At 45.4% G+C, this 26610-nt stretch overlaps 1 protein-coding gene and 1 long non-coding RNA gene across 2 annotated transcripts in view; both read right to left on the bottom strand.

Annotated features, from left to right (window-relative positions):
* The window catches only part of JAM3 (junctional adhesion molecule 3), a 74545-nt gene extending 64611 nt beyond the window's left edge, over positions 1-9934 (bottom strand). Inside the window, exon 1 of the mRNA XM_033208134.1 lies at positions 9706-9934. Coding sequence (XP_033064025.1) covers positions 9706-9916 — 211 coding nt within the window. The 5' untranslated portion in view covers positions 9917-9934. The remainder of the gene's footprint in view (positions 1-9705) is intronic.
* Positions 9935-10188: 254 nt separating this feature from the next.
* Positions 10189-26610, bottom strand: part of LOC117081769 — a 37259-nt gene continuing 20837 nt past the window's right edge. Inside the window, exon 6 of the long non-coding RNA XR_004436270.1 lies at positions 10189-11596. This is a non-coding gene — a long non-coding RNA (uncharacterized LOC117081769). The remainder of the gene's footprint in view (positions 11597-26610) is intronic.

Here is a 26610-nt window from a genome sequence, read left to right as displayed (position 1 = left end):
ACAACTCAACAAGAAAAAAACAACCCCATTAAAAAGTGGGCAAGACATAAACAGATACTTCTCAAAAGACATGTATGTGGCCAACACACATACAAAAAAATGCTCAACATCACTCATCATCAGAGAGATGCAAATCCAAACCACAATGACATGCCATCTCACACCAGTCAGAATGGCTATTAAAGAATCAAAAAACAGGCCGGGTGCGGTGGCTCGTGCACGTAATCCCAGCACTTTAGGAGGTCAAGGCGGGCAGATCACCTAAGGTCAAGAGTTTGAGACCAGCCTGGCCAACAAGACAAAACCCTGTCTCTACTAAAAATACAAAAATTAGTTGGGCATGATGGCAGGAGCCTGTAATCCCAGCTACTTGGGAGGCTGAGGTAGGAGAATCGCTTGAACCCAAGAGGCAGAGGTTGCAGTGCGCCAAGATCGTACCACTACACTCCAGCTTGGGCAACAGAGCAAGACTCCATCTCAAAAAAAAAAAGCAATAGATGTTAGTGAGATTGCAAAGAAAGGGGAACGCTTATACTGTTGGTGGGAATGAAAATTAGTTCAGGCCCTGTGAAAAGCCTGGACATGTCCAAAAGAAAAGTTTGGACATTTCTCAAATAACTAAAAGCAGAACTACCATTCAACCTGGCAATCCCATTACTGGGTATATACCCAAAGGAAAATAAATCATTCTATCAAAAAGACACACGTACTTGTATGTTTATCACAGCGCAACTGACAACAGTGCAGACAGAGTCATGCCAGCTGCCCACAAATGGTCGACTGAATAAAGAAAACGTGGTGGCTCATGCCCATAAACTCAGCTATTTGGGCGGCTGAGGTAGAAGGACCACTTGAGACTGGGAGTTCTAGACCAGCGTGGGCAATATAGTGGGACCCCGTGTCTAAAAAAGTTAAATAAATAAAATAAAAAATAGTTCCCCAGGTGTGGTGGTGCATACCAATAGAAAAACAAAAGAGAAAGCATCCTTCGGTTAGGCCTAGATTTTCATAGATCAGTATCAACCAAATATCCATTTATAATACAAGCAAAGAAACCACCATATGTACAAGTCATAAGAAATAACAACAGATTTAGATCTCTAAGAACTTCAGGTATTTGAAATATCACATATGGAATATAAAACAGCTGTGCACACAATGTTTTAAAAATCTGAAAAGGAGTAAGCCAGGTGCGGTGGCTCACGCCTGTGATCCAGCACTTTGGGAGGCCGAGGCGGGCAGATCACCTGAGGCCAGGAATTCGGGACCAGCCTGACCAACATGGAGAAACCTCGTCTCTAATAAAAATATAAAAATTAGCCAGCGTGATGGTGGCCGCCTGTAATCCCAGCTACTCCAGAGGCTGAGGCAGGAGAACTGCTTGACCCCGGGAGGTGGCAGTTGCGGTGAGCCGAGGTCACACCACTGCGCTCCAACCTGGGCAACAACAGCAAAACTCCATCTCAAAAAAAAAGAAAAGGAGGCCGGGCGCGGTGGCTCAAGCCTGTAATCCCAGAACTTTGGGAGGCCGAGATGGGCAGATCACGAGGTCAGGAGATCGAGACCATCCTGGCTAACACGGTGAAACCCCGTCTCTACTAAAAAATACAAAAAACTAGCCGGGCGAGGTGGCAGGCGCCTGTAGTCCCAGCTACTGGGGAGGCTGAGGCAGGAGAATGGCATGAACCCAGGAGGCGGAGCTTGCAGTGAGCTGAGATCCGGCCACTGCATTCCAGCCTGGGCATCAGAACGAGACTCCGTCTCAGAAAAAAAAAAAAAAAGAAAAGGAGTAAAAAAACTAAGCAAGCAAAAAGCAACTCGATTATAAAAAGAACCAAGCAAAATTTTAGAAATGAATAATACAATTGGTGAAAAAACTCTGGGCATTGGTTAAATAATAGGTTAGATACAGTTGGAAGCAGAAGTAGTTAGCTGTAGAACAAAAATGAATAAAGAACCCAGAATAGCAGAGAGAGAGAAGAACACAAAAAAATGACAAAAAGGTTAACAGTACTGGAGGACAGAATGACTACATATGTTTAATCGCAATCACAGAAGGATAAAATTAAGCAGGTAGAAGTTAGGTGATATTTGAATAGATAAGAACTGAGAATTCTCAAGAAAGAAAGAAATTCACAGGAATACAAACCACAACATATAACAAGTAGAATAACTGAAAAGAAATTCAGGCAGGGCATGGTGGTGCATGCCTATAATCTCAGCACTTTGGGAGGCTAAGGCAGTAGGATCCCTTGAACTCAGGAGTTCAAGATCAGCCTGGGGAACATAGTAAGACCTTGTCTCTACAAAAAAATGTTTAAAAAATTAGCCAGGTGAAGTGCTGCCCATCTGCAGTCCTGGCCACTTAGGAGACTGAGGCAGGAGGATGACTTGAGCCCACGAGGTCAAGGCTGCAGTCAGCCGTGATGTACCACCGCACTCCAGCCTGGGCAACAGAGCTAGACCCTGTCTGAAAAAACAGTAAGAAGAAAGAAAGAAAAGGAAAAGAATCACCCTATACACCTTGTAGTAATATTTTAGAATGCCAAAGACAAAGAAAGGATTTTAAAGTAGCTGGAAAGAAGACAGGCAACCTAGAAGACCGAAGATATAAATGACTACAAACATAACAGTAATAAATGGAAACCAGAAAGCATATGTAGTCCAAGCTCTACAACAAAATAACTGTCAACCTAAGATTATGTATCTAGCAAATCTTTATTTCAAGAATAAAATCAGCCATATTTTCAGATATAAACAAAAACTAGTTCAACATTAAGAGACTACACTGTAAGAAGTTTCCTTGAACTATTCTAACAGCTTCCTAATTGACCTCCCTCTCCAATCTTCTCTACTATTCCTAAAACAATTCTGATCATGTTACTTTCCTGCTTGAAACTGCCAGATGAATTTCTAGACCCTATATAATAAGTCCAAATTTCTTAGCTGGGCATTTAAAGCGCTTTACAATGTAGTTACTCGCCAGTGTTCTCTTCAATGGACAATCTGCCTCTTCAATTTACTAGCTGTGACCTTGGGGCAGGTAGTTAGCCTACCCAAGCCTAAGACTCGGTATCTGTAAAATGAAACCTCTAAAACTGCTGAGACCAACTACAATAGCTCAGATGGTATGGACTGAATGTATATGTCCCCACAAAGTTCACATGATGAAACCCTAACCCTAACGTGATGGCATTAGGAGGTAGCGCCTTTGGAAGGTAATTGGGTTAAATGAGATCACGAGATGAAAACTCCATCGTGGGCTTAGTGCCCTTATAAGAGACTCCAGGGCTTTTTCTCCACCATGTGAGGACACAGCAGTATGCAAGCCAGGAATGGGGCCCTCATCAGGAACCCAATCTGTAGGCACTTTATCTTGGACATCCCAGGCTCCAGAACCCATGAAATAAATCTTACTTATGCCACCCTGTTTGTGGTATTCTGTTATAGAAGCCCAAGCTCACTAAGACCCCAGGTAGAGCAATAAGCACAATGCTATCACATAGTTTTCAGTAACTGGCAGGTGTTATTAATCATTATAATTCACTCATCCCAAAATACACCATATGCATTCCCAAGTCCATGCCTTTGCCCACATTATTTCCTCCACTTTCCCATCTGCACCCCTGTCCCTCCCAAATCTATACTTAAGTCAGTCAAATTATCTGTACAGGTCCAGCTCCTTCTTGAAATTCTCCTCTACCAGGTCAGCCCAGACACAGTAAGTTCTCTCACTTCTAAACCCACAGGATATTTACCCAAATGCTGCTCTGTTATTTAACTAAACCATATGTTCCCTCTGGTAAAGGAACGATATTATCTTTAGTTCTCCTGTTTTGCCCATGGAGTGCTTTACTGCCATGAAAATGGAGACCACCAAATAAATATGGAGTGGCTGATTAAGTTTCAGTACCCTGACAGAGATGCTTTAAAGGAAAAACATGCCCACCCCCCACAGAAACCAAAAAAAAAAGCAGCTGTCTTTGGATTTGTTGCATCGTCTCTAAACTTCCAGACAGCTGCACTTCATTCTGCAGACACTAAATATGTTCCTTAGGGAAAGACACCCAACAAGGAAGTCCACGTTGGGCAGGAAGCAGCGATGGGGCACGTCAGCTGACAGTGTGCTTCAGGAAACATCTTTCAGAGTCCAGTTTCAACAGAAGTCAATTGCACCCCGTATTTTTATCACTCAAGAGGAAGAAAACAGATCTTCCAGGGGCTGCCACAGAGTAGGTGCTCCACAATTTTTGGGTCGCTTTGAACAGGTGAACCAAGGCCATTACTCAGACCATTTTGTCTGTGTGCTCAAAAAGAAGTGGGGAGGCGGTAATCTCGGCAGCTCTCAGTTTTCCAGATAACCATTTGCTGAGGACACCACAGCTGACTCCCCCACCCAAAAGTCAGTGGCAACTAATCTCTCAAATGAGTCACAAAGAATACATTATCAAGAAACTGAACTTCCAGTCAGCCACTCCTTCATCCAATGTGGCTGATATTAAGAAGCTAGAAAAAGGCACACTCCACACGCTGTCACACTAAACAAACAAATTACATTTTCCCATTACTAGTGCCAAATTTAAAATTCCACTATTGTATCTACTGGAAGCCAAACCAAGATGCAATTTTTTTCATTACACAAAAAATATCCTCATTAAATAACGGTTGGAAAACAGACAAAGGAATAAAAGAATCAACCAGGAAAACAAAAACAACGAAAAGCAGAAAACAATTAGCTAGAGTACTTCCACTCCTAACAGCCCCATCAACATTCTGGTTCCTTTTCATCCTGTTTTTCCCCCAAGCAGAGATGTTTTGCGTAATTGTAATCATACAGTATATACTAGTATACCTGCAGCTTGTGTCACCTAAACGATATCATAAGCATTTCTCCATGTTTTTCTCCTTCTTAACCTTACACAAAAGCAGATGGCAGGAAGATTCTGAAATTAAACCAAGTCAATAAATTCTTACCATTCTCTTTCTTCCACAATAACTACTGTAGTAAAAACTGACACTTTTCCAGAAGTTCCTAGGGCCACTAGAAATAAGATTTTTTTAAAAAAATGCCTCGACACAAACAGAGTGTCTAAGAAATGTTAACTCCCTTTCAAGTGACAAAGAGACACAAACTGAATATTTACTAGAATCACCTCTGGAGAGATAGAAAACAATCAAATTCAGCCTCTGTTACCAACAAATTTTTTATTGTCATTGAGAAGATACAGTACGCTCACACCTAACAGTTAAAGCCCAATGTAAACTGGAGTCAGTTACCCTGACTCTCTAAGGGCTGGCGATGTTTTACTCATTTTGCAACCCTAGCACACAGAACAGTGCCTGACATATCATAGATACTCAATAAATGGCTGTTGTACTAAACTGAACTAAAGGCTATGATCTAAGCTTATTTAGAGATAGGAAGGATCACTGTGGGCTGTGGGCTGAGGTTGTCAAACACAGCAGATAGCATGAACATGGCAGAATTTGATTTTGGCAATAATTTTCAGGAGGAAGGTTGAACCATAGAAACCTTGGGAAACTCTGCAAATGAAAGATAACTAAGAAAAAATGTTCACATAGTCCTAACTATATTAAATAGTTTGATGTCTTTATACAAGCAGCACTGAAACCTCTGCTGTATGTATTAACTGGTCATAGGAAATGTAATATATAACACATAACAGATACTACTTAAAACCAAAAGAAACTCACCAACACAAAACACTACAGCATTCCTGGGACATCAGAAACAAGGGCTAACTCTCAGGAAGCTTTCTGTGTGCCACGCCAAGAAGCAAAGAGACAGTCAATTAAGGCTTCAGCTCTCCATATAGAGCACCACGGTGGATACTGTCCTTGCTAAACTAGGTGGAAAAGAATGTGCTTACCAAAACTTTCTTTCAGGATCTCTTTACACTCCAGTGAACCTATTTGCATATACTGCTAGAATTCTGAAAGTATATACAAAGATCTGAAATTTGCATTCAACTTTAACAGCATAACATTCACACCCCCTGACTATAAATATACCTTTTTTTCTTTTTCTTCTCCGAGACAGAGTTTCACTCTTGTCCCCCAGGCAGGCGTGCAGTGGCACAATTTCGGCTCACTGCAACCTCTACCTCCCAGATTCAAGTGATTCTCCTGCCTCAGCCTCCAGAGTAGCTGGGACAACAGGCGCACACCACCATGCTCGACTAATTTTTGTATTTTTAGTAGAGACAGGGTTTCACCATGTTGGCCAAGATGTTGTTGATCTCCTGACCTTGTGATTTGCCCGCCTCGGCCTCCCAAAGCGCTGGCATGAGCCACCGCACCCTGCCAACTATAAACATATCTTAAAAGAGAATCCAGCTGGGCACAGTGGCTCACGCCTCTAATCTCAGCACTTTGGGAGGCCAAGGTGGGCAGGTCGGTTGAGGTCAAGAGTTCAAGACCAGCCTGGCCAACACGGTGAAACCCCATGTCTACTAAAAATAATACAAACATTAGGCAGGCAAGGTGACACGCATCTGTAATCTCAGCTACTTGGGAGGCTGAGGCAGGAGAATGGCTTGAACCTGTGAGGTGGAGTTTTGCAGTGAGCTGAGCTCACGTCACTGCATCAGAAACTGTCTCAAAAAAAAAAAATCCAACTTCACTACTAGGGTACTCTTCAGCAGACTCCATACATTCTAACTTCGTTCACACATATTTTCCTTTCATTACATTTGTGCTTCTAAAAAATTCAAAGAATTTATGGAGAAGGAATTTGCTAATATCACATCTCTAACAGCTGCTAATTGAATGTACTAAATCCACAGCTCTGTCTGTTACATTATGTGGTCAACTTATACTTGATGAAAGTGTGGTTGCTTTCAAAAGAATTGATTTAAATCCACCCCATGGAGTTTCCTTAAAAACAAGTTCCATAGAGCTTAGGGGTTGTGTGGATAATTCTGCCTGGATGTAATACTGCAATTACTTACGATTAAGTATCTCTAGTACTTATCCATTCAGTCTCCTTAGCCTGAAGCACCGAAGAACAAATGCCATCAACAAGTCACGTGGGAATGAGCAGCTGATATAAAGTACGGCTTGCTTTCAAGACAGGTGTTCTTTGTTTTTTTAAAAACATACATACAAGTCTGACAACGATTATATCTGCCAGATCATTAAGAATTAGAACAACACAAAAGAATATGTCATTCTAAAAAATGTTACTGGAGTCCAAACAAACGTAAATAAAAGAATTAAACATTTTTTCAAAAATTTCCCAGAAATTTTGATTTTTCAGATTTTGACATGCTTCAGCACACAAACTGTCTTATCTGAAGAATGAAAACTGTTATTGTTTTAATTCTAAATAAGGCACTTCTCTCTAGAATATCAAAGATTTGGAAGCCTAACAAAACACTAATTAGTACACAATCATTCAAAAGAGACATGTGGCATAACATTTGTAAAGCTGAACCACACCTGTCATGAGTCAACAAAAGAATATTTTATATACAAACCACATAGTGTTGAAAACTTGATAATCTGTTTAAACTGATCCATTAAAAGAACTCCACTGTCAAATGGAATAATACAAATATCTAAAAATTGGATTAACACAAGTAATGAAGGATTTCCCATTTAGAACGCAAAGGATATCGCTACCGACAAGGGTCTGAATCTCTCCATACTTCTGTTTCTTCATCCACAAAAGGGCACAATAATAATAACAACTTCTTAAGAGTTATCAAGATTAAATAAATTAGTACACATTAAATTCTTGTAACAGAGCCTGGCAAAGGGTAACCACAAAAGAAATGTTTGCCATTATATCAAAAACCAAAATTTTTAAAATGAAAATAAATTGTAATAGCAATTGAGAATAATCATAAAAAATAAAAAAGGCACAGTTGTCATGACTTCTGGAAGAACAGTTTTAGGGTATGCTTAAAGCATAAACCAAATAATGGAAAAAGAGCCCCCTACTAAAAAAAGACAGCTACATGCCTTCAAAGTGGATTAATACATCCTATCACCTCGATTCTTTGTCATTAGTACTAGTTTGCAAAACTGGATTCTTCCTCCTATGCTCTGCATGTAAACCCCAGCCCCTACTAGCAAAAAAAGCCATAAAACTAGTCCCTTAGGGGAAGGAAATCAGAGGTTAAGGGTATGTGAAGCTTTTCACATTTTCTAGTTTTATTAACAAATTACCAAGTTGAAATTCATTCCTGAGCTAAACTGCCAAATGCTTCTGCAACAAAAACTGCAAACTTTCACGTGAACAGATCTTTTCAACAATAGAGAGTTGTTCCAGGCTGTGAATAGGACAGTGTCAGTGTGATCAACACAGCGGGTGCTGGACATTCCTGACACCCTTGTCCCCTGGCTAGCCTTTGATCACTTATCTCCCAACTGCATTTGATTTGGGGAATCACTTTCAGGCAAAGTATATAGGCTGTGCCTTAGCGTATACCATCTACACGCTAAAACTCATCTTTTGTCACAGAGCCCATCACGAGCATCCCGTTAGCATAAAGCACCAAACACAGGAATGCTTTGTTTTCCAAAATCTGTCCACCTTCACTCCTAAACAGTCCCTCCGTGTTTTAATTTGTATATTCTGTAAAACATCATGGGATGACGGTGGCAACTCAATTAAATAATAAAATGGCCTAAGAACGGAAAAAGGTCCTGGTCTGGTTACCTGCGGATGGCTGCCGGGGAAAACTGTGGTGTACTGCTTTAGGTCAATACGAGCTTGAGGCTCCACTGCTTACTTAGAATGCAGCCTTGGAAAGCAGACTAGAAAAGAGATTAACGAAACCTACCTCACAGAGTTGCTGAAAGGAGTCATGGAGATAATGGCTCCAAAGTGCCTAGTAGATAGTACACGCTCACTAAACGAAAGCTATTTTAGTCCTCTGTACAAGTGTCCAGGAAAATGTGGATCTAATGAGAATTCCAAACAGAGGGAAAGAAAACTGACAAAACTCAAGTTTATTCGTGTGTCTTGGTCAAATGCCCCGAATGCTATTTCCGGATAAGGGTCTGCGTGGTCTCCTCGGCCAGGACAGAGACAAAAAAGGTACTGGATTGATATCCATTTTATTTCTGCAAAAGAAAAGCAGTTCCTTTGTTTGTGTCGAGTCAAACGAACTGCAGATCCCCAGAAGGCTGTGACCAGCAGCCCGCCAGGCCTCGGAGCTCCACCTCGCGGGTCCTCGGCTACGGCCCCCGCTCCCCGTCCCTTCTGGAGAGCACAGCGCTGCTGCGCAGGGTCTTCCAGCAAGTTCCAGCGCCCACGCTGCAGCTGCCGCGCTCCCTCCGGAGGGCCGTGCCCACCGCCCGGGAGGGCCCCACGCCGGGGATGAGCCCACCGCCCAGCACAGGGCCCCGCCCGGGAGGAGCCCGCCCCCGGGGTCCGACGGCTGTTCGGGGCCGACTCACCGCCTGGGACGCGCCCCCACCCCAAATCAGCTCCCCGCCCAGGTCCCACGGCCGGCCGTCCCAGGGCCCCTCCTGCCGGCCCCCGCCCCAGCCAGGCCCGAGTCCCAGCCCCCCTGCGGGAACGCGGGCGCGCGCCGCCCCTCCGGCCCGGGACCCCGGGAGCCCTCGGAGCCGGGACCGCTATTCTCTCCCGGACCGGCTCCAGCCGCTTCGGCCCGCTCTGCTTGCGTCGCCCCCAGACCCTAGTCTCCCAACAGCGGAAACGCGCAAACTCACCCCTGAACAGCAGCAGCAGGAAGAAGTCGGGCAGCCGAGCGCAGAGCCGGAGTCGCGGCAGCCGCCTCAGCGCCATGTCGAGGGGAGCTGAGGGGCCAGCGGCCGCGCGGCGCAGCTTGTAGTCCCCGCGCGCATGCGCGCAGCCCGCCAGGACGCTGCGACCCGCCCCGGTTACCATAGCGACCGCCGGGCCCAGCCGAGCCGGCACCATGGTGACAGAGGAAGCTGAAGTCTAGTTGCTTACGGATGCAACGATGCTCTGGACCGGCACATGGGTTCTCTTTCAATGAACTTGGCGGGAGGAGAGGAAAGAAGTACGTCCAAGAGTGAAGCGGGGTATATTTCTATAGCTATAGAATAAATCCATCGCAACAGGTCGGAGAAGGAACACTCCTTTAAAATTTGGGAAACAAAGTATTTCTTATTTTACAAATAAGGGTGCAGCCCAGTTATCTTGGAAGCCTTATTGCCTTCACATCTTTTGGGCCCCCAATTCCAAATGTGATGAAAGGAAAAGAGCTGAAATCTGCTTAAAACATAAGCAATACATACATTATACAATACATAAAAGTGATGTTTTGCTAAAATAATTTGTTTCTGTGGTAGATCAAAAGCATGATGGTATACCCAATAGTTTATTCTGCAGAAAAGCAGACTAATTATTTGCTCTGATCCCTGAATACTGGGAGATGGCAAAACCAGGGAAGAACAGGTAAGATGAGGACAAACAGGAAAAATGAAGAGAAGGATAAATTGAAGCAGAAATTAGATCTAAAAGAGCAGGAGTATTTAAAGTCTCAATACTATGGAAAATACTTGAAAAGCTTGTATTTTAGCAAGTATAGAAAGTACACCTCCAATGTTCCCAGAAACAACAATCTAGCAACAGAATTCTGAATATAATTGTTAGCAAAATAAGCCAGTTTCCAACTAATATTTTCAATGTTTAACTTTTTCATATACTCATGCTACTTTTTCAGTATTTTTAGTTTTTATGCAAAATAGAAGAATATTTATATATTATGTATACCAAATTTATATATGTAAATGCCAGGAAACGTGAAATACATTGAGATTGTTGCCAAGAATATACTTCAGTTTCCATCACTGTATAATCTTCTTTGTAAATCTTTGTAACTGCTCGGATCTTTATGTGAATTGATTACCTTCTCAAAAATCTTAGAGACAGAATAAAAATTTAAAAATGACTCAATTACCTACTATGATCCTATTTGTCTTTCCATTCATAAACCTCCTTATGTTCCAGGTCACCATGCACTAAATCACAAGTAAAAGTGTGTAAAAGTTGTTTTATAATGGTGGCCCCTTTCCCTTTATCAAACACAAAATTGAGAAATTAAAAAGAAGAAAATTCGTCTTAGGCCCACTGACATTTTCTTCTGCCCTCTCTTTTCCCTATTATTCCCTTTAGCGCCTGGTCACATGGCCAGACATATTTACCTAACTGAAGGAACTGTTTGGGTTACTTGGAAATGTGAGATGGTGTCTGACTGTGGACAGAGTACAGTTTTTAAAAACCAGTGCCTCTTTTCTCCTGCAGAATTTTCAGTGTTTGCACTGTAAAATGGACTGTCTGTTAAATGGTCTTCTCTGCTAGGGAATCTTTTGAAACTGAGACCGAGATTACAAAGAAAGGCTGCATGAATATTCCATAAGGGGCAGAGATTCCTATGAGAGTGGATGGCAGGTGCTTCATTGTAAAACATTGATTTTCTTCTGCAGATGGAGTCGGTATGTCATTACCAACAGCTGAGACAGTTCCTGGAATGGAAGTCTAACTAGGGATGCAGCAGAGTGGGATAGGAAACACGTGGCTGTGAAGTGGTTTGCTCTTCCTTAGGTTTTCATTGTTCCCTGGAGAGCTCTGACCCTGTGCAGAAGGGAATCAGAGCTCAATAGGACCAGCAGCAAAGCCCTGGAAGCATTCTGTGAGCAGGGCTGAGGAGGCTCTGCCTCCATCACAGCATTATCCATCTGAATAGGCTTATTTCTAAGATGTAGCTTACTAAGGAGAGATGCGTTTCTTAAAAGAGCTGAGGGAACTGAATGTAAACCAACAATTAAATGCTAAGCCCTGGCCAGGTGTGGTTGCTCACGCCTATAATCTCAGCACTTTGGGAGACCAAGGAGGGAGGATCATGAGGTCAGGAGTTCGAGCCTGACCAACATGGTGAAACCCTGTCTCTACTAAAAATACAAAAATTAGCTGGGCATGGTGGCAGGCACCTGTAATCCCAGCTACTCGGGAGGCTGAGGCAGGAGAATCACTTGAACCCAGGAGGTGGAAGTTGCAGTGAGCTGAGATCGCGCTACTGCACTTCAGCCTGGGTGACAGAGCGACTCTGTCTCAAAAACAAAACAAAACAAAAAACAAACAAAAAAGCTAAGCCCTCCAACAATCTGAATTGACCCCTCCTCTCAGCCAAAGGTACTTCAAAGTTAACCTGAAAAATTAGTTTAGCCATGATGGGGGAGTTAGATATACCTTATTATACCCTCTTCCCTTTTGGAATTCAGGCCAACTGACCAGCATCAACATTAAAACAGATTTTAAGACTGATAGGGCCAGGTGCAGCGGCTCATGCCTCTAATCCAGGCCCTTTAGGAGGCCAAGGTGGGCAAATCACCTCAGGTCAGAATTTCAAGACCAGCCTGGCCAACATGGTGAAACCCTGTCTCTACTAAAAATACAAAAAATTAACCAGGCATGGTGGTGCACGCCTGTAGTTCCAGCTACTTGGGAGACTGAGGCAGGAGAATCGCTGGAACCCAGGAGGCGGAGGTTGCAGTGAGCTGAGATTGTGCCCCTGCACTCCACCTGGACAACACAATGAAACTCTGTCTGAAAAAAAAAAAAGACTGATACAACAGACTCTCTCTCTCTGAAGCCTGTTACCTGGAGGCTTCACCTACATGATAAAAACTTGGTCTCCACAACCCTTATTCTAACCCAGACACTCCTTTCTTGATTGCTTGCTTGTTTGCTTTTTTTTTTTTTTTTTTCTTTTTTGACAGGGTCTTACCCTGTCACTCAGGCTGGAGCGCAGTGGCACACAATCATGGCTCATGCTTGAGCCTCAACCTTCAGGCTCAAGCAATCCTCCCACTTCAGCCTCCTGAGCAGCTGGGACCACGGGCATGTGCTACCATGGCTGGCTAATTTTTCTACTTTTTTTTGGTAGAGATGGGATCTCACCATGTTGCCCAAGCTGATCTTGAACTTCTGGGCTAAAGTAATTTGCCAACCTCAACTTCCCAATGCGCTAGGATTACAGAAGCGAACCACTGCCCCAGAGCCAGACTAGACATTTCTTTCTATGAGAATAATCTTTGAATCTGCCTATGACCTGAAATCCCAACCCCACCTGCTTACAGTTGTCCCGCCTTTCTAGACAGAACCAATGTACACCTTACATGTATTGACTGATGCCCCGTGTCTCAAGAAAAGAAAAATAAGAATGTGATCATAACTTCTGTTCCTTTACCATGCTATTCTAGCCCTGAACAATCACCTGAAGTCAACCCGCATCGCATGAGAGAAGTGGGATCCTTTGACTAATTGAAGTCTCTGACCCCAGTCCTTCTTTAAAGCATTCTTCTTCAGGGCTTTTCAAAGACCTGGGTGTGTTTCTGTTTCTCCATCTCCCCTCTCTTTAAGTCCCATCTTCCTCACAATATTTTCAACTACGTTATCCCACATTTTATTTCAACTCTTATCCCCTGCTCTTTCCTTCAAAGTACTTCTTTAATTTTATTTAAATAGGAAAACCTTCTCCCACCTCCCTCTAAAGAAACAGTGGCGGCGGGGCGCGGTGGCTCAAGCCTGTAATCCCAGCACTTTGGGAGGCCGAGATGGGCGGATCACGAGGTCAGGAGTTCAAGACCATCCTGGCTAACACGGTGAAACCCCGTCTCTACTAAAAAATACCAAAAAAGCTAGCCAGGCGAGGTGGGTGGCGCCTGTAGTCCCAGCTACTCGGGAGGCTGAGGCAGGAGAATGGCGTAAACCCGGGAGGCGGAGCTTGCAGTGAGCTGAGATCCGGCCACTGCACTCCAGCCCGGGCGACAGAGCGAGACTCCGTCTCAAAAAAAAAAAAAAAAGAAACAGTGGCAGACAAAACTTCCATCTCCTCCAATAACATATGCGGCTTGTGGTCTGCAAAAGAAGAAAAGTTATTCTGCAGTTCGATCTATTTGCACATTTCTCTCCTTTGTTGAAAAAGTGTATATACCAATGGCAGATTTTGGTCAAGTGGCTTCCTAGAGAGAGGCTTTTATAAGCAGCTATTTAATAAACCTTTCACATTTCACCAAAAGAAGGCTAGGTGTTCGTGTGCTTGTGTGTGTGTGTGTGTGGTGTGTCTTTAAGTAGAAATATCGTACATGCCAGCAGTTAAAAAGAGTCACACTCTTATGCCAGGGCAGGAGTTAAAGTATCCTGGTGGTATCTCCATCAGCCAAGGGCTCTTTACTGGTGCGCCTCCAAACACAATATGACAGCCAACAGAGGACAATAACACAAGGAAAGCCCTTGACACAGAATTGCTTCCCCAGGGCTGATGTTCCTGCGAATTTCCCACTTTGGGTCCTGTGAATATCACCCTTGCTGCCTATGTCAAGGTGTCTGCCTCAATTCTTCCTTTGAGGACGTGGAGAAGCAGGTGCCCCTGCAGACACCAAAGAAAAGGTGTCTGAGAAAAGGTGTTGGAGATAGCCAGTAAACAGCCATCCCCAGTCACCTTCCAGGAGGGATCCCTGTGATGGCATAAAACAGACCAGAATTTTTTTACCCTCTTCACTTGACTTGTCAAGTATTTGCCCTGGCCTGGGGAGAAGGTGAGAAGCTGTTTTCTGGACTGTGCCTCGGGGCTGAGGACACAGATGAGCCCCAGGGACAGGTCTGCCGCCTTCATTGGCTTCAGGGGAGGTCCCGGATCACCTGCTGCTTGTGGGTTAGGGCTGAGACGATCTGGGTGGGGTGGCCCAGAGGGTACCTGCGGCAGTCTGGTGCACCAGTCCCATGCCTCCAGGATGCTCCAACGACTTTGTTTACAGATGGGAGATATTTTTATTCCAGCTCTCCAATTAGAGATAATTTTCTCTTCACACAAATTACACCATGGAGTGTTTACTTCCTGGCGGCACCAGTGAGAGACCGGGGCCTCCGCTCTTTTCCCTCCTCTGCTACTGAGATCTTGCACTTTACACAGAGTCCCGGACAGGGTCAACCCTCCATTTCAGGGCTTTGGAATGGGGAAAGCTCTTCCAAAGGTGTTTGACAGAGTAATGTATGTGGCTCAGAGCTTTCCAGGATGGAAAGGATACTTTTTTTTTTTTTTTTTTTTGAGGCGGAGTCTCCCTCTGTCGCCCAGACTGGAGTGCAGTGCCAGATCTCAGCTCACTGCAAGCTCTGCCTCCCGGGTTTACGCCATTCTCCTGCCTCAGCCTCCCAAGTAGCTGGGACTACAGGCGCCCGCCACCTCGCCCGGCTAGTTTTTGTATTTTTAGTAGAGACGGGGTTTCACCGTGTTAGCCAGGATGGTCTCGATGGGAAGGATACTTTTTAGTGGTGGCCACTGCAGAGGTTCTGGATACCCTATTCCAGGACTGGAAATGTGGGGACATAATTCAGTTCTCCAGGTTTCTAATGTGAAGAGGGTTATTCCACAGGAAACCTTTTCCCCAGAAATTATTCAAGACCATGCCCCTTGAGCAAGCAGATAAAAGCTCTGAATAAGACTCTATAGTTAAGGATGGGTGTGGTGGCTCACCCTTGTAATCTCAGCACTTTGGGAGGCTGAGGCAGGCGGATCATGAAGTCAGGAGATTGAGACTATCCTGGCTAACAGAGTGAAACCCCGTTTCTACTAAAAATACAAAAAAATTAGCTGAGCGTAGTGGCGGGCGCCTGTAGTCCCAGGTACTCAGGAGGCTGAGGCAGAAGAATGATGTGAACCTGGGAGGCGGAGCTTGCAGTGAGCCAAGATCGCACCACTGCACTTCAGCCTGGGCGCCAAAGTGAGACTTGGTCTCAAAAACAAAACAAAACAAAAAAACACTCTATAGTTTGTCTTTAATGCCATGAAATTATATTCCCACGAAATTTGGGATCAGGAAGAATGGATGTATTTGGTCTTCTTGAGTGATTCTCAGAATCCTGAAAGCACTCGAGACACTCAGTGGAGACCTACTCCAGTGGGGATGGCCACGCAGCCCATGAAGGGCAGAGAACTTGAATCCTGCATCCCCAAAGGGCACCTATGCTTCTGCAACCATTACACTCAGAGGTCACACCTTAGTCCATTTCTCTTCCGCGCAATATATTGTTTTCCAGCTGGGCATTGTTCCTTAGGTTGCACTGTCCCTGTGCCCCAGGCCTACCACCAGTTGCTGCCCAGGACAGAACACAGGAAGGAAACAGGAAACGCTGCTGAGCTTAGAGGTACAAGATTCTCCTTGTGCACTCCCCACAGGGAAGCAGTGGCCACCCGCACTGCCACTGGCCCAATATCAGCTCCCTCATTTTTCATCTGGATTGTTAAAATGATCCATAGGTATATCTTCCTGTATCTTTTCAAAATTGCAACTAGGACCTAGGACAACAAGAGGTGCTCAGTAAGTATCTTTGCAATAAATGAAAATAAGACGCCTGTGCCCTGCAGAACTAGCATCTGCTCACATTGTTCTGCTTAAAATTCTCAGCACCTTCAAAATATAGTTAACACCCCTTAGTACAGCAGTCCCCATCATTTTTGGCACCAGGGACTCGTTTTGTGGAAGACAAGTTTTCCACGGAAGGGTTGGGTGGGGTGGTGTTTCTGGATGAAACTGTTTCACCTCAGATCATCAGGCTGATTAGTTAGCTTCTCACGAGGAGCGTGCAACTTAGATCCCTCCTTGCAGAAGGGTTTGTGCTCCTATGAGACTAATGCTGATCTGACAGGAGGCAGAGCTCAGGTGGTAACGCTCTTCTTCCCACCCCTCACCTCCTGCTGTGTGGCCCAGTTCCTAACCGCTACCAGTCCACAGCCTGGGGACTGGGGACCCCTGCCTTAGTATAACCAAAGAAGGAGTGGATGAAAAACACACCCTGGCCGGGCGCGGTGGCTCACGCCTGTCATCCCAGCACTTTGGAGGCCGAGACGGGCGGATCACGAGGTCAGGAGATCGAGACCATCCTGGCTAACACGGTGAACCCCGTCTCTACTAAAAAAAACCAAAAAACTAGCCGGGCAAGGTGGCGGGCGCCTGTAGTCCCAGTTACTCAGGAGGCTGAGGCAAGAGAATGGCATAAACCCAGGAGGCGGAGCTTGCAGTGAGCTGAGATCCGGCCACTGCACTCCAGCCCGGGCGACAGAGCGAGACTCCGTCTCAAAAAAAAAAAAGAAAAAAGAAAAAACACACCCTATGTTCATGAGCATCACAACTTCAGCATCTCATACCACCCCTCATCCACTGCCCTGAATCTAGCTACACTGAGTTAGCTGTGGTTCTTAAAACCTGCCAAGTTCTTGTGAGCCATTGCAGTTGCCTATGCAGTTCTTGCTGCCTGTATTACCCTCCCTGTCAGCCTGATGTCGCTGAAAAGAGTCAAACTCTGTAAAACATTTGAAGAGATTTATCCCGAGCCAAATATAAGTTACCATTGGTCCGTGACGCAGCCTGTAGGAGATCCTGAGAACAGGTGCCCAAGGTGGTCGGGCACAGCTTGGTTTTAGACATTTTAGGGAGACAGGAGACATCAATCAATACATGTAAGATGTCCATTGGTTTGGTCTAGAAAGGCAGGATAACTGGGGGATTCCAGGTAATGGGTAGATAGGAGACAAAAGGCTGCATTATTTTGGGTCTTTGATCAGCCTTTCACTGAAATCACAACTTACATGTGAGAGAGGGGTAGAGGAATAGTCGTGTATGCCTCAGTCCAGCTCAGTGAATCTGCATTTTTTACATAAACAATAGGGCAGAAGAAGCAAACAGATATGCATTTGTCTCAGGTGAGCAGAGGGATGAATTTCTATCCTGTATCTGTGAAGATAAGCTATCAATTTACATGGCCAAGGTAAAATTCAATAGAACTATTTTTAGAGTAAAGATCTTGAGGCCCACAAGGAATTTCCTTGGGGGCAGATTGTGAGATTTAATAACTTCATAGCTATTTATTTAGGAATAAAATAGGAGGCGGGCTTGCCTGACACGGTTCCCAGCTTGACTTCTCAGCTTAGTGATTTCAGGGTCCCGAGATTTGTTTTCCTTTCAAACTAGTCAGTTTCCTAACACCACTGTGTCCTCTTGGAACGCCTTCCAGCATCATGTCCTCGTGGTAGAACTTCCTGGCCCCAGAGTCCCCTCCAGGATGGTTTAGGTGGCCCTCCTGTGTGCTTCTGTAACACTGTGGGTGCATCTGTCTCACACTCCATTGCATTGGATTGTAATGCCATATTTTCTCTGTGGTTCTAGTTCAGACTTCTAGAGTCTAATGCTGTGTTCAATCTCCTCCTTTGCTAATACGTATGTTTGAGGCTATAATTCTTTCTAAGTACTGCAGTAGCTACATCCCACACTTTGTAATATACACTGTCTTCAATGTCACTAGGTCCCAAGTATTTCATAATTTCATTTGCCATCTCTACTTGACCACTTATCATTTAGAAGTCTGTTTATAAGTTTCTCAATATATGGAGGCTGGACTTGTGTTGCCATCAGAGACTGCCTTGGTCTATGATGAGAACAAGGTCTATGTAAAATCAATGCTTTTGTATTTGTTGAGCCTGACATTATGGCTTAGTAATGGTTAATTGTTTTAAATGTACCATGTGTGTATTCTCTAATGTTCGGGCTTAGAGTTCTAAGTATGTATCTATTCAGTTCAATTTCTTTATTACGCTACTCAAAACTTTACTACTTTTGCTTACCTTTTTTTTTTTTTTGATTCAGCTATCAATTCCTGGAAAAGGTTTATTAAATATCACCCTATGATTATGGATGTCTCAGTATCTCAGTATAATTCTGTCAAGGTGCTTTTTATTCTTCACCATGCGGCATGCCGGTTTGGGAAAGTCACACCACAGTGGCGACGTGAGGAAGCACATGACCTCCCCCTTCCCAAGGGTTCCACCCTCTTCCTTTCTCCTTATCCCTCAGGCTCAACCCGCAAAATGCCACTCTGGCCTCAGAGCATCTCCTTTCATTCCCAAGCTTCCTGAAGCCTTAGCTCCTCTCCCAAATAGGCCTATAACATTTTCTTCCAAACAAACATGGTCCTCTTGAATGAATCTACGGCAAACACAATGCTCCCCATCACGCCGTGGCATCCTAATTAGGGAAAAGGAGTCAGGCTGGCATGACCAGGAGAACGCAGAGATAGAGGAAGTAGATAAGCTATAGATCTGCCTTCCCTCGTGGTCCGGAACATATAGACAAATAGAGGAAGGAGATAAGTTATGGGTCTGCCTTTCTTTACGGCCCAAGACATGCAGCCCTCCTGAGCAGATAAGGTCCAGAACTCACAGGCTTCCTGCTCGTCACCAAATGCCTCAATCTGTCAGACACCTCAGCTGACAGAAGAACGCAGGTTAGCTCACTGCTCCCTCGGCGTTATCAGTTCGCCCAACAACCACCCTATAAAAATCCCTAGCCAGCCTTTGTCTCTTCGCAGTCAGCTTCTCTCCTGCTGGTTCTGCCCACTGCTCCCCAGCAACATACAATGTACTTTCCTACTTTCTTTTTTCTTTTCTTTTTTTTCCTTTTTTTTTTTGATATGGGATTTTGCTCTTGCTGCCCAGGCTGGAGTACAATGGCATGATCTCGGCTCACTGCAACCTCCACCTCCCGGGTTCAAGCAATTCTCCTTCCTCAGCCTCCTGAGTAGCTGGGATTACAGGCATGGCATGTGCCACCATGCCCAGATAATTTTGTATTTTTAGTAGAGACGGGGTTTCACCATGTTGGTCAGGCTGGTCTCGAACTCCCAACCTCAGGTGATCCACCCGCCTTGGCCTCCCAAAGTGCTGGGATTACAGGCGTGAGCCACCGAGCCCAGCCGTACTTTCTTACTTTCTCTAATAAATCTGTCCTTCTTTACCTACAACTCTCTTGGTAAATTCTTTTTGTTGTTGTTGTTTGTCTTTTGTTGTTGTTGTTAAAGAGGAGGCTTCACCATCTTGGCCAGGCTGGTCTTGAACTCCTGACCTCAGGCGATCCACCCGCCTCGGCCTCCCAAAGTGCTGGGATTACAAGTGTGAGTCACCATGTCCGCCCTTGGTAAATTCTTTTACTCCTCACCACTGGCCAAGATACTCGTGGCTTACCACGACACATATCATGTCAGAGTTATGGTTTCCACATCATATCTTCCAATTGGACCTCCAGTTCAGGAAGGGCCTCATCTCAGGCATCCCGGGGGTGTACCACACAGTGTTGTTCAAGAAACACGTTAGAGGCCGGGCGCGGTGGCTCAAGCCTGTAATCCCAGCACTTTGGGAGGCCGAGACGGGCGGATCACAAGGTCAGGAGATCGAGACCACCCTGGCTAATACGGTGAAACCCCGTCTCTACTAAAGAATACAAAAAACTAGCCGGCGACGAGGCGGGTGCCTGTAGTCCCAGCTACTTGGGAGGCGGAGGCAGGAGAATGGCGTAAACCCGGGAGGCGGAGCTTGCAGTGAGCTGAGATCCGGCCACCGCACTCCAGCCTGGGCGATAGAGCCAGACTCCGTCTCAAAAAAAAAAAAAAAAAAGAAACACGTTAGAATGCTAAGAAAAACACACAAGTGTCATAAGGGCATGCAACATAGAACCACCTATAAAGCATTTTAAGAATAAAAGAATATCTTCGTGCTTAGAATAATTAAGAAAGTTTTCTTCCTGAAGATGGGGAAATACTTGGAGTAACTCTTGATAATCACCTAACACTATTTAACTGTTCATCTACCAAACGTTATGTTGTGTTTGTGCTAGGAACTCAGCACCAGCACCAGAGATAGCTTGGACACCGTTGTTTTTTGGTTGGTTTTGTTTTTTTTTTATGTTTTGCTTTGCTTTTCCCCTCAAAGAACCCATGTTCCCATGGAAGAGATGGGAAGAAAAATCAGTATTTTTTCTTAGGGATCCAGGAAACTTCACAATGATGGAGTCTGCCATACTACCACATTGCACAGAGAAATTCTGAATAAGAGGGCAGAAAAATTAAAATGCACATGGAGCTTGAAACAGAGAAATAAATCTCCAACTCACCAACACAGGAAGGAATTCAAAGCCAAAATAAATTTGCAAGTCAGAGCCACGATAGTATGAGGAGGAGGAGGAAGTCCTAGAAAGAGCTGGGGGAGCAGAAACAACATCCACTGGGTGGGTCAGAGAGAACCTAGGGCCCATTCGAAGCCGGACTTTGGCACCGACACCCTGCTCCCTCAGGGGAAGGTGGCCAGGAAAAAACTCCATCCATCAGTTTCTGCCCTAGGTTCTGGGTGAGAAGAAAAACCACTTCCTGTGGGAAACTCAAGTCTCAACCAGATATGGTAGCTCACACCTGTAATCCTAGCACTTTGGGAGGCCGAGGTGGGAGGATCACTTGAGGTCAGGAGTTTGAGACCATCCTGGCCAACACGGCAAAACCCCATCTCTACTAAAAATACAGAAATTAGCCAGGCATGGTGGTGGGTGCTTGTAATCCCAGTTACTGAGAGGGCTGAGGCAGGAGAATCGCTTGAACCCAGTAGGCAGAGGTTCCCGTGAGCCAAGATCATTCCACTGCACTCCAGCCTGGGCGACAGAGTCTCCAGGCCTGCATCACATGCTGGTGTTGGGTGTGAACTTATACCGTCTCCCATGGTGTGGAAGTCCCCAAGCCCAGAAATTAATGTAAAACCTGTGGTCACACTGGGGAAACCTCTAGACGAACCAGTTGAAGCAAAGGTACAACTGTTCCTAGTATGTCTCAGAATATCAATGACTCCCACAGAATGGGACAATCTCTGATGAAGAGGAGTTAACAGGTAACAAACCATAGGGGAAATTGCGCACCGCAGGCGGGAGCCAGTGTATCTACCCGACAGGTGGGAGCACTGCACCTTCCAAATCCTGAGATAGCAGAAGGATCCAAAAGAGATAATAAGATAAGTGGACTTGAAAAGTACAGAGAGATGAAAGGACTAGCAAACACAGAGATATAAAAAGCACGCCTGGAAAGAACAGGCAGATGAGAAAAAGAGAAACATAGGAAAACCAAAACCAAAACCCAAAACCTCTCACCAGAAGAATCGAACAGTAGCCTAAAAGAAAACTTGTGAAGTAGAAGATGGATCTTAGAAAACTATCCGGGATGAGCCACAGGGTATGAAATAGAAAATAGAAATAGAAAAAAAATGTTGGCCGGCGGTGGCTCACGCCTGTTATCCCTGCACTTTGGGTGGCCTAGGCGGGTGGATCATCTGAAGTCAGGAGTTCGAGACCAGCCTGACCAACCTAGTGAAATTCTCATCTCTACTGAAAATACAAAAATTGTCTGGGCGTGGTGGAGGGCACCTGTAATCCCAGCTACTTGGGAGGCTAAGGCAGGAGAATTGCTTGAACTCGGGAGGCGGAAGTTGCAGTGAGCCAAGATCAGGCCACTGCACCCCAGCCTGGGTAACAGAGTGAGACTCCATCTAAAAAAAAAAAAAAAGAAGATTTTAAGAGATGTACAGTATAGAAACATGTTGTAGTGGAATAAAATAAAAACATGGGTCTAAAGGCAGTAATTGAAGAGGGAATGCCTCAGAATTTGCCAGAATTGGTGAAAGACATGAGTTCTTTTGTTTTTTGTTTTGTTTTGCTTTTGTTTTTGTTCTTTTTTTTTTTTTTTTGAGATGGAGTCTTGCTCTGTCGCCCAGGCTGGAGTGCAGTGGTGCAATCTCGGCTCACTGCAAGCTCCGCCTCGGGTTCAAGCCATTCTCCTGCCTCAGCCTCCCAAGTAGCTGGGACTACAGGGGCCCGCCACCACGCCCAGCTAATTTTTTGTATTTTTTCCAAAAAATACAAAATACGGGGTTTCACTGTGTTAGCTAGGATGGTCTCGATCTCCTGACCTCGTGATCCACCCGCCTCAGCCTCCCAAATGCTGGTATTACAGGTTTGAGCCACCATGCCCGGCCAAGACACAAGTTCTTAGTTTGAAGAAGCTATCCTAAATAGGATACCCCAGGATAAAGAGATACCTCATTTTGTTTTGTCACACCTAGCCACATGGGTCTTTCCTAGACATAACACAGTGAAAGACAGAACTCAAAGACTAAGAGAAAAATCTCAAGGTTAGTGACCGTCCAAAGACGGCTATTTGCTAGGAAACAACGATAGAAGCTGGAACAAAATGAAATAATTGCTTCAAAGTGCTAAGGTAAAAAAGAAGTCAGTCCAGGTTTCTGTATCAGCTAAGTGATGATTCAAGAGTAAAGCGAAAAAATTTAAGAGAGTTTATCACCTCTTTACTTGTTGAGAAAAATACTAATGAATGATTTAAAAGAAAAGCTTAAGTTAAAAAAAGCAAATCTATACCCAGAGGAAGCAATGAGATGAAAGAGCAACGATGAGCGAAAACTGTAGGAAGCAGATGAACATATGTAAGTCAGTATCGACTCTACAAGACGATGAGAGTAATACCTATCTGGAAGGGTTAAAAAAACTAAAATACTAGACAATGATAACAGGAACCGCTAGGGTTAGAAGAAATTCAGAGTATTGAAAGGTCAGTAAAGGATAATTAAGTTTAAAGTTTCAAAATTAAAGGGTATATTTTAGAAATGAAATATATGACTTCCAGATGGTATGGTAGGTGGCTGGGTATCTGCCATGGGGCCTTGATACTTACGCTAAGTTATTTTGAATGCTTTTACATGGGAGATGGAGCATTACGGAAGGTTTTGTTTTTTCTTTTCTTTTCTTTTCTTTTTTTTTTTTTTGAGACAGTCTTGATCTGTCACCAGCCTGGAGTGCAATGGCGCCATCTCAGTTCACTGCAACCTCCGCCTCCTCGGTTCAAGCGATTCTCCTGCTTCAGCCTCCCTAGCAGCTGGGACTACAGACATGTGTCACCACGCCTGGCTAATTTTTTGTATGTTAGTAGAGACGGGGTTTCACCATGTTAGCCAAGATGGTCTCGATCTCCTGACCTCATGATCCGCCCGCCTCAGCCTCCCAAAGTGCTGGGATTACAGGCATGAGCCACAGTGCCCGGCCACGGAAGGCTTTCTAACACGGGAGGGCGTGGCACAGAGCAAGTCCCATCCCACTTTATACTCCCCTGACCCACCCTGGCCAGAATTCAATGACGTGCTCTGTGTTCTATCGCTGAAATAGCACCTATCACTATGTATATTCTATATGAACACAGGCGTACAGCATGCCACTGTCTTGCTGCTGGACTGTGAACTCCTAAAGGGGAGAAACATTTTACAAATCGAAGTTGATGACCTGTCAGTAGAGTAGAGAGGGTCTGAGAGCACTTGCTTTACGTTTGTAGCAGACCCTGCCGGCACTCTGTCTCTCCTGTTCCCTTTTTTTTTTGAGATGGAGTCTCACTCTATCTGCCGCCCAGGCTGGAGTACAGTGGCGCCATCTCAGCCCGCCACAACCTCCACCTCCCGGGATCAAGCAATTCCCCTGCCTCAACCTCCTGAGTAGCTGGGATTACAGGCGCCCGCCACTATGCCCAGCTAATTTTTGAATTTTTAGTAGAGACGGGGTTTCAACATGTTGGCCAGGCTGGTCTCAAACTCCTGACCTTGTGATCCACCTACCTCGGACTCCCAAAGTGCTGGGATTATAGGTGTGAGCCATCACGCCCGGCCTTCTGCTCCCCCCCTCTTTTTTTTTTTTTTTTGGAGACTGTCATCCAGGCTGGAGTGCAGTGGCGCGATCTTACCTCACCGCAACCTCCGCCTCCTGGGTTCAAGCGATTCTCCTGCTTCAGCCTCCTGAGTAGCTGGGATTACAGGTGTGCGCCACCACGCCCAGCCCGTTTCCTTTGATTCCAAAGACCTGCACCCACAGCTCTCTTCAGAGGACTGCCTGGGGGTACCAGAGCTACCTCTCCATCATGCTCAGGGAACTGCGAATGCCTGGCAATTTCTGCCCTCTTGCAATATCTATGGAAGCACAGCTCCCCAGGCTCCAGTTGGGACAAACTGAGGAGTGATTGTCCCAGAGCTCCCCCGCGGGGTCGGCTGAGGCTACGACGGGTCTGAAATGGCACTCGTTTGGCTTCTTTCCCTTCCCCGCTTCCCACACTCCTCTGTTACTTCCCACGGGAGCAATTTGTTTCTCACAAACCATCTCCCGGTCGACTTTGCACCTCACCTAAGACGAAGCCCAGCAAAGCCCAGCAAGTCATCAGTTACAAAGCACTCATTAAGTGCTCATTGGACACCTGGCCCCACACTAGTCACTCTCAGAAATTCATCTCCTCTCCCTGCTCTCTTCCCCTCCCCCTCTTTATCTTTTTATGTCTCCCTAAGCCAGGAGCAGCGAGTTAGCTTCCAGTTTCCACCCACTAGGCTGGAAGAGAGGACAGCCAGACTTTGCTATTGAGTAGAAGTCCTTGATTAAATCCTTTCCCTTCTCTTGGATTTATGTTCCTGATTTTTGTTGTTGTTGTTGGTTGTTTGTTTGTTTTGAGACAGGGTCTCACTTTGTCACCTAGGCTGGGGTGCAGTGGCGCAATGATAGCTCACTGCAGCCTCAACCTCCTGGGCTCAAGCAATCCTCCTACCTCAGCCTCTTCATAGCTGAGACTACAGGTGTGTGCCACAATGACTGGCTAATTAAAATTTTTTTAAATAAAGATGAGGTCTCACTGTGTTGTCCAAGCTGGTCGCCAACTCTCAGGCCCAAGCAGTTCTCCCATCTCAGCCTCCCAAGTAACTGGGAGTACAAACACACGCCACCACTCCCAGCTTCCTAAGTTTTTTGTTTTTGTTTTTTTTTTTGAGATGGAGTTCCCTTGTTGCCCAGGCTGGAGTGCAGTGGTATGATCTCGGCTCACTACAATCTCCACCTCCAGGGTTCAAGTGATTCTCCTGCTTCAACCTCTCGAGTAGCTGGAACTATGGGCATGCACCACCACACTAGGCTAATTTTGTATTTTTAGTAGAGATGGGGTTTCACCATGTTGGCCAGGCTGGTCTCGAACTCCTGACCTCACGTGATCCACCTGCCTTGGCCTCCCAAAGTGCTGGAATTACAGGCGTGAGCCACTGTGCCTGGCAGTTTTTAATGGGAATGATATCATATATTCTCCTTCTATCACAAGTTTTCTGTGACTATTTAAAGCAAACAACATACACATGGATTTTGGAAAAAGGAAGAGCTCGTGGCATGTGCTTCCACAGGATTCAGAGTCGCCTGAAGGACTTAGAGAAAGCTTTCCAGCCACTCTCCTCCCCTCCTCCTCTAGGCCACAGCACCCACTGCAGCAGGCGTGGGTGGCCAGCCCTGCCAGGCTGGGGGAAGCCTTGGGTCTAAGGAGGCTGCCTGGTTCCCTCGCAGTGTCTGGAAAGTATTAATAACTGTGGCAGGAGGATTAGCCATATGCCACGTAATTCCTGTTAATCGGGATTGGGGGGAGCTTGTGCTTGTAAGTAACAGATGAGCTGAGCTGCCCTCCCAGCCTTCGGTGCCTTCCTGCAGTGGCGGGGCTCTGGACAGGCCTGGGGCTTCCCGCCCGCCTGCCTGCCCTCTTTCCTTCCACCTGCAAGCTCTCTGCTTTGGGCCCCTTTCTCTCTGTGCACTTCCCAGATTTTATCCCCTGCCTCTCGCTGTTTATTCTTCTTCCCATTCTTCCGCTTCTACGTTAGAGATTCCTTATTTCTACCCCTTTGTTCCTGCTGTCTGACTCTGTACATGTTCTCA

Source organism: Trachypithecus francoisi, unplaced genomic scaffold (assembly GCF_009764315.1).
Source record: "Trachypithecus francoisi isolate TF-2019V2 unplaced genomic scaffold, Tfra_2.0 Lachesis_group8, whole genome shotgun sequence".
In the NCBI taxonomy this organism is placed as follows: domain Eukaryota; kingdom Metazoa; phylum Chordata; class Mammalia; order Primates; family Cercopithecidae; genus Trachypithecus; species Trachypithecus francoisi.
This window is presented reverse-complemented; position numbering and strand designations above follow the sequence as displayed.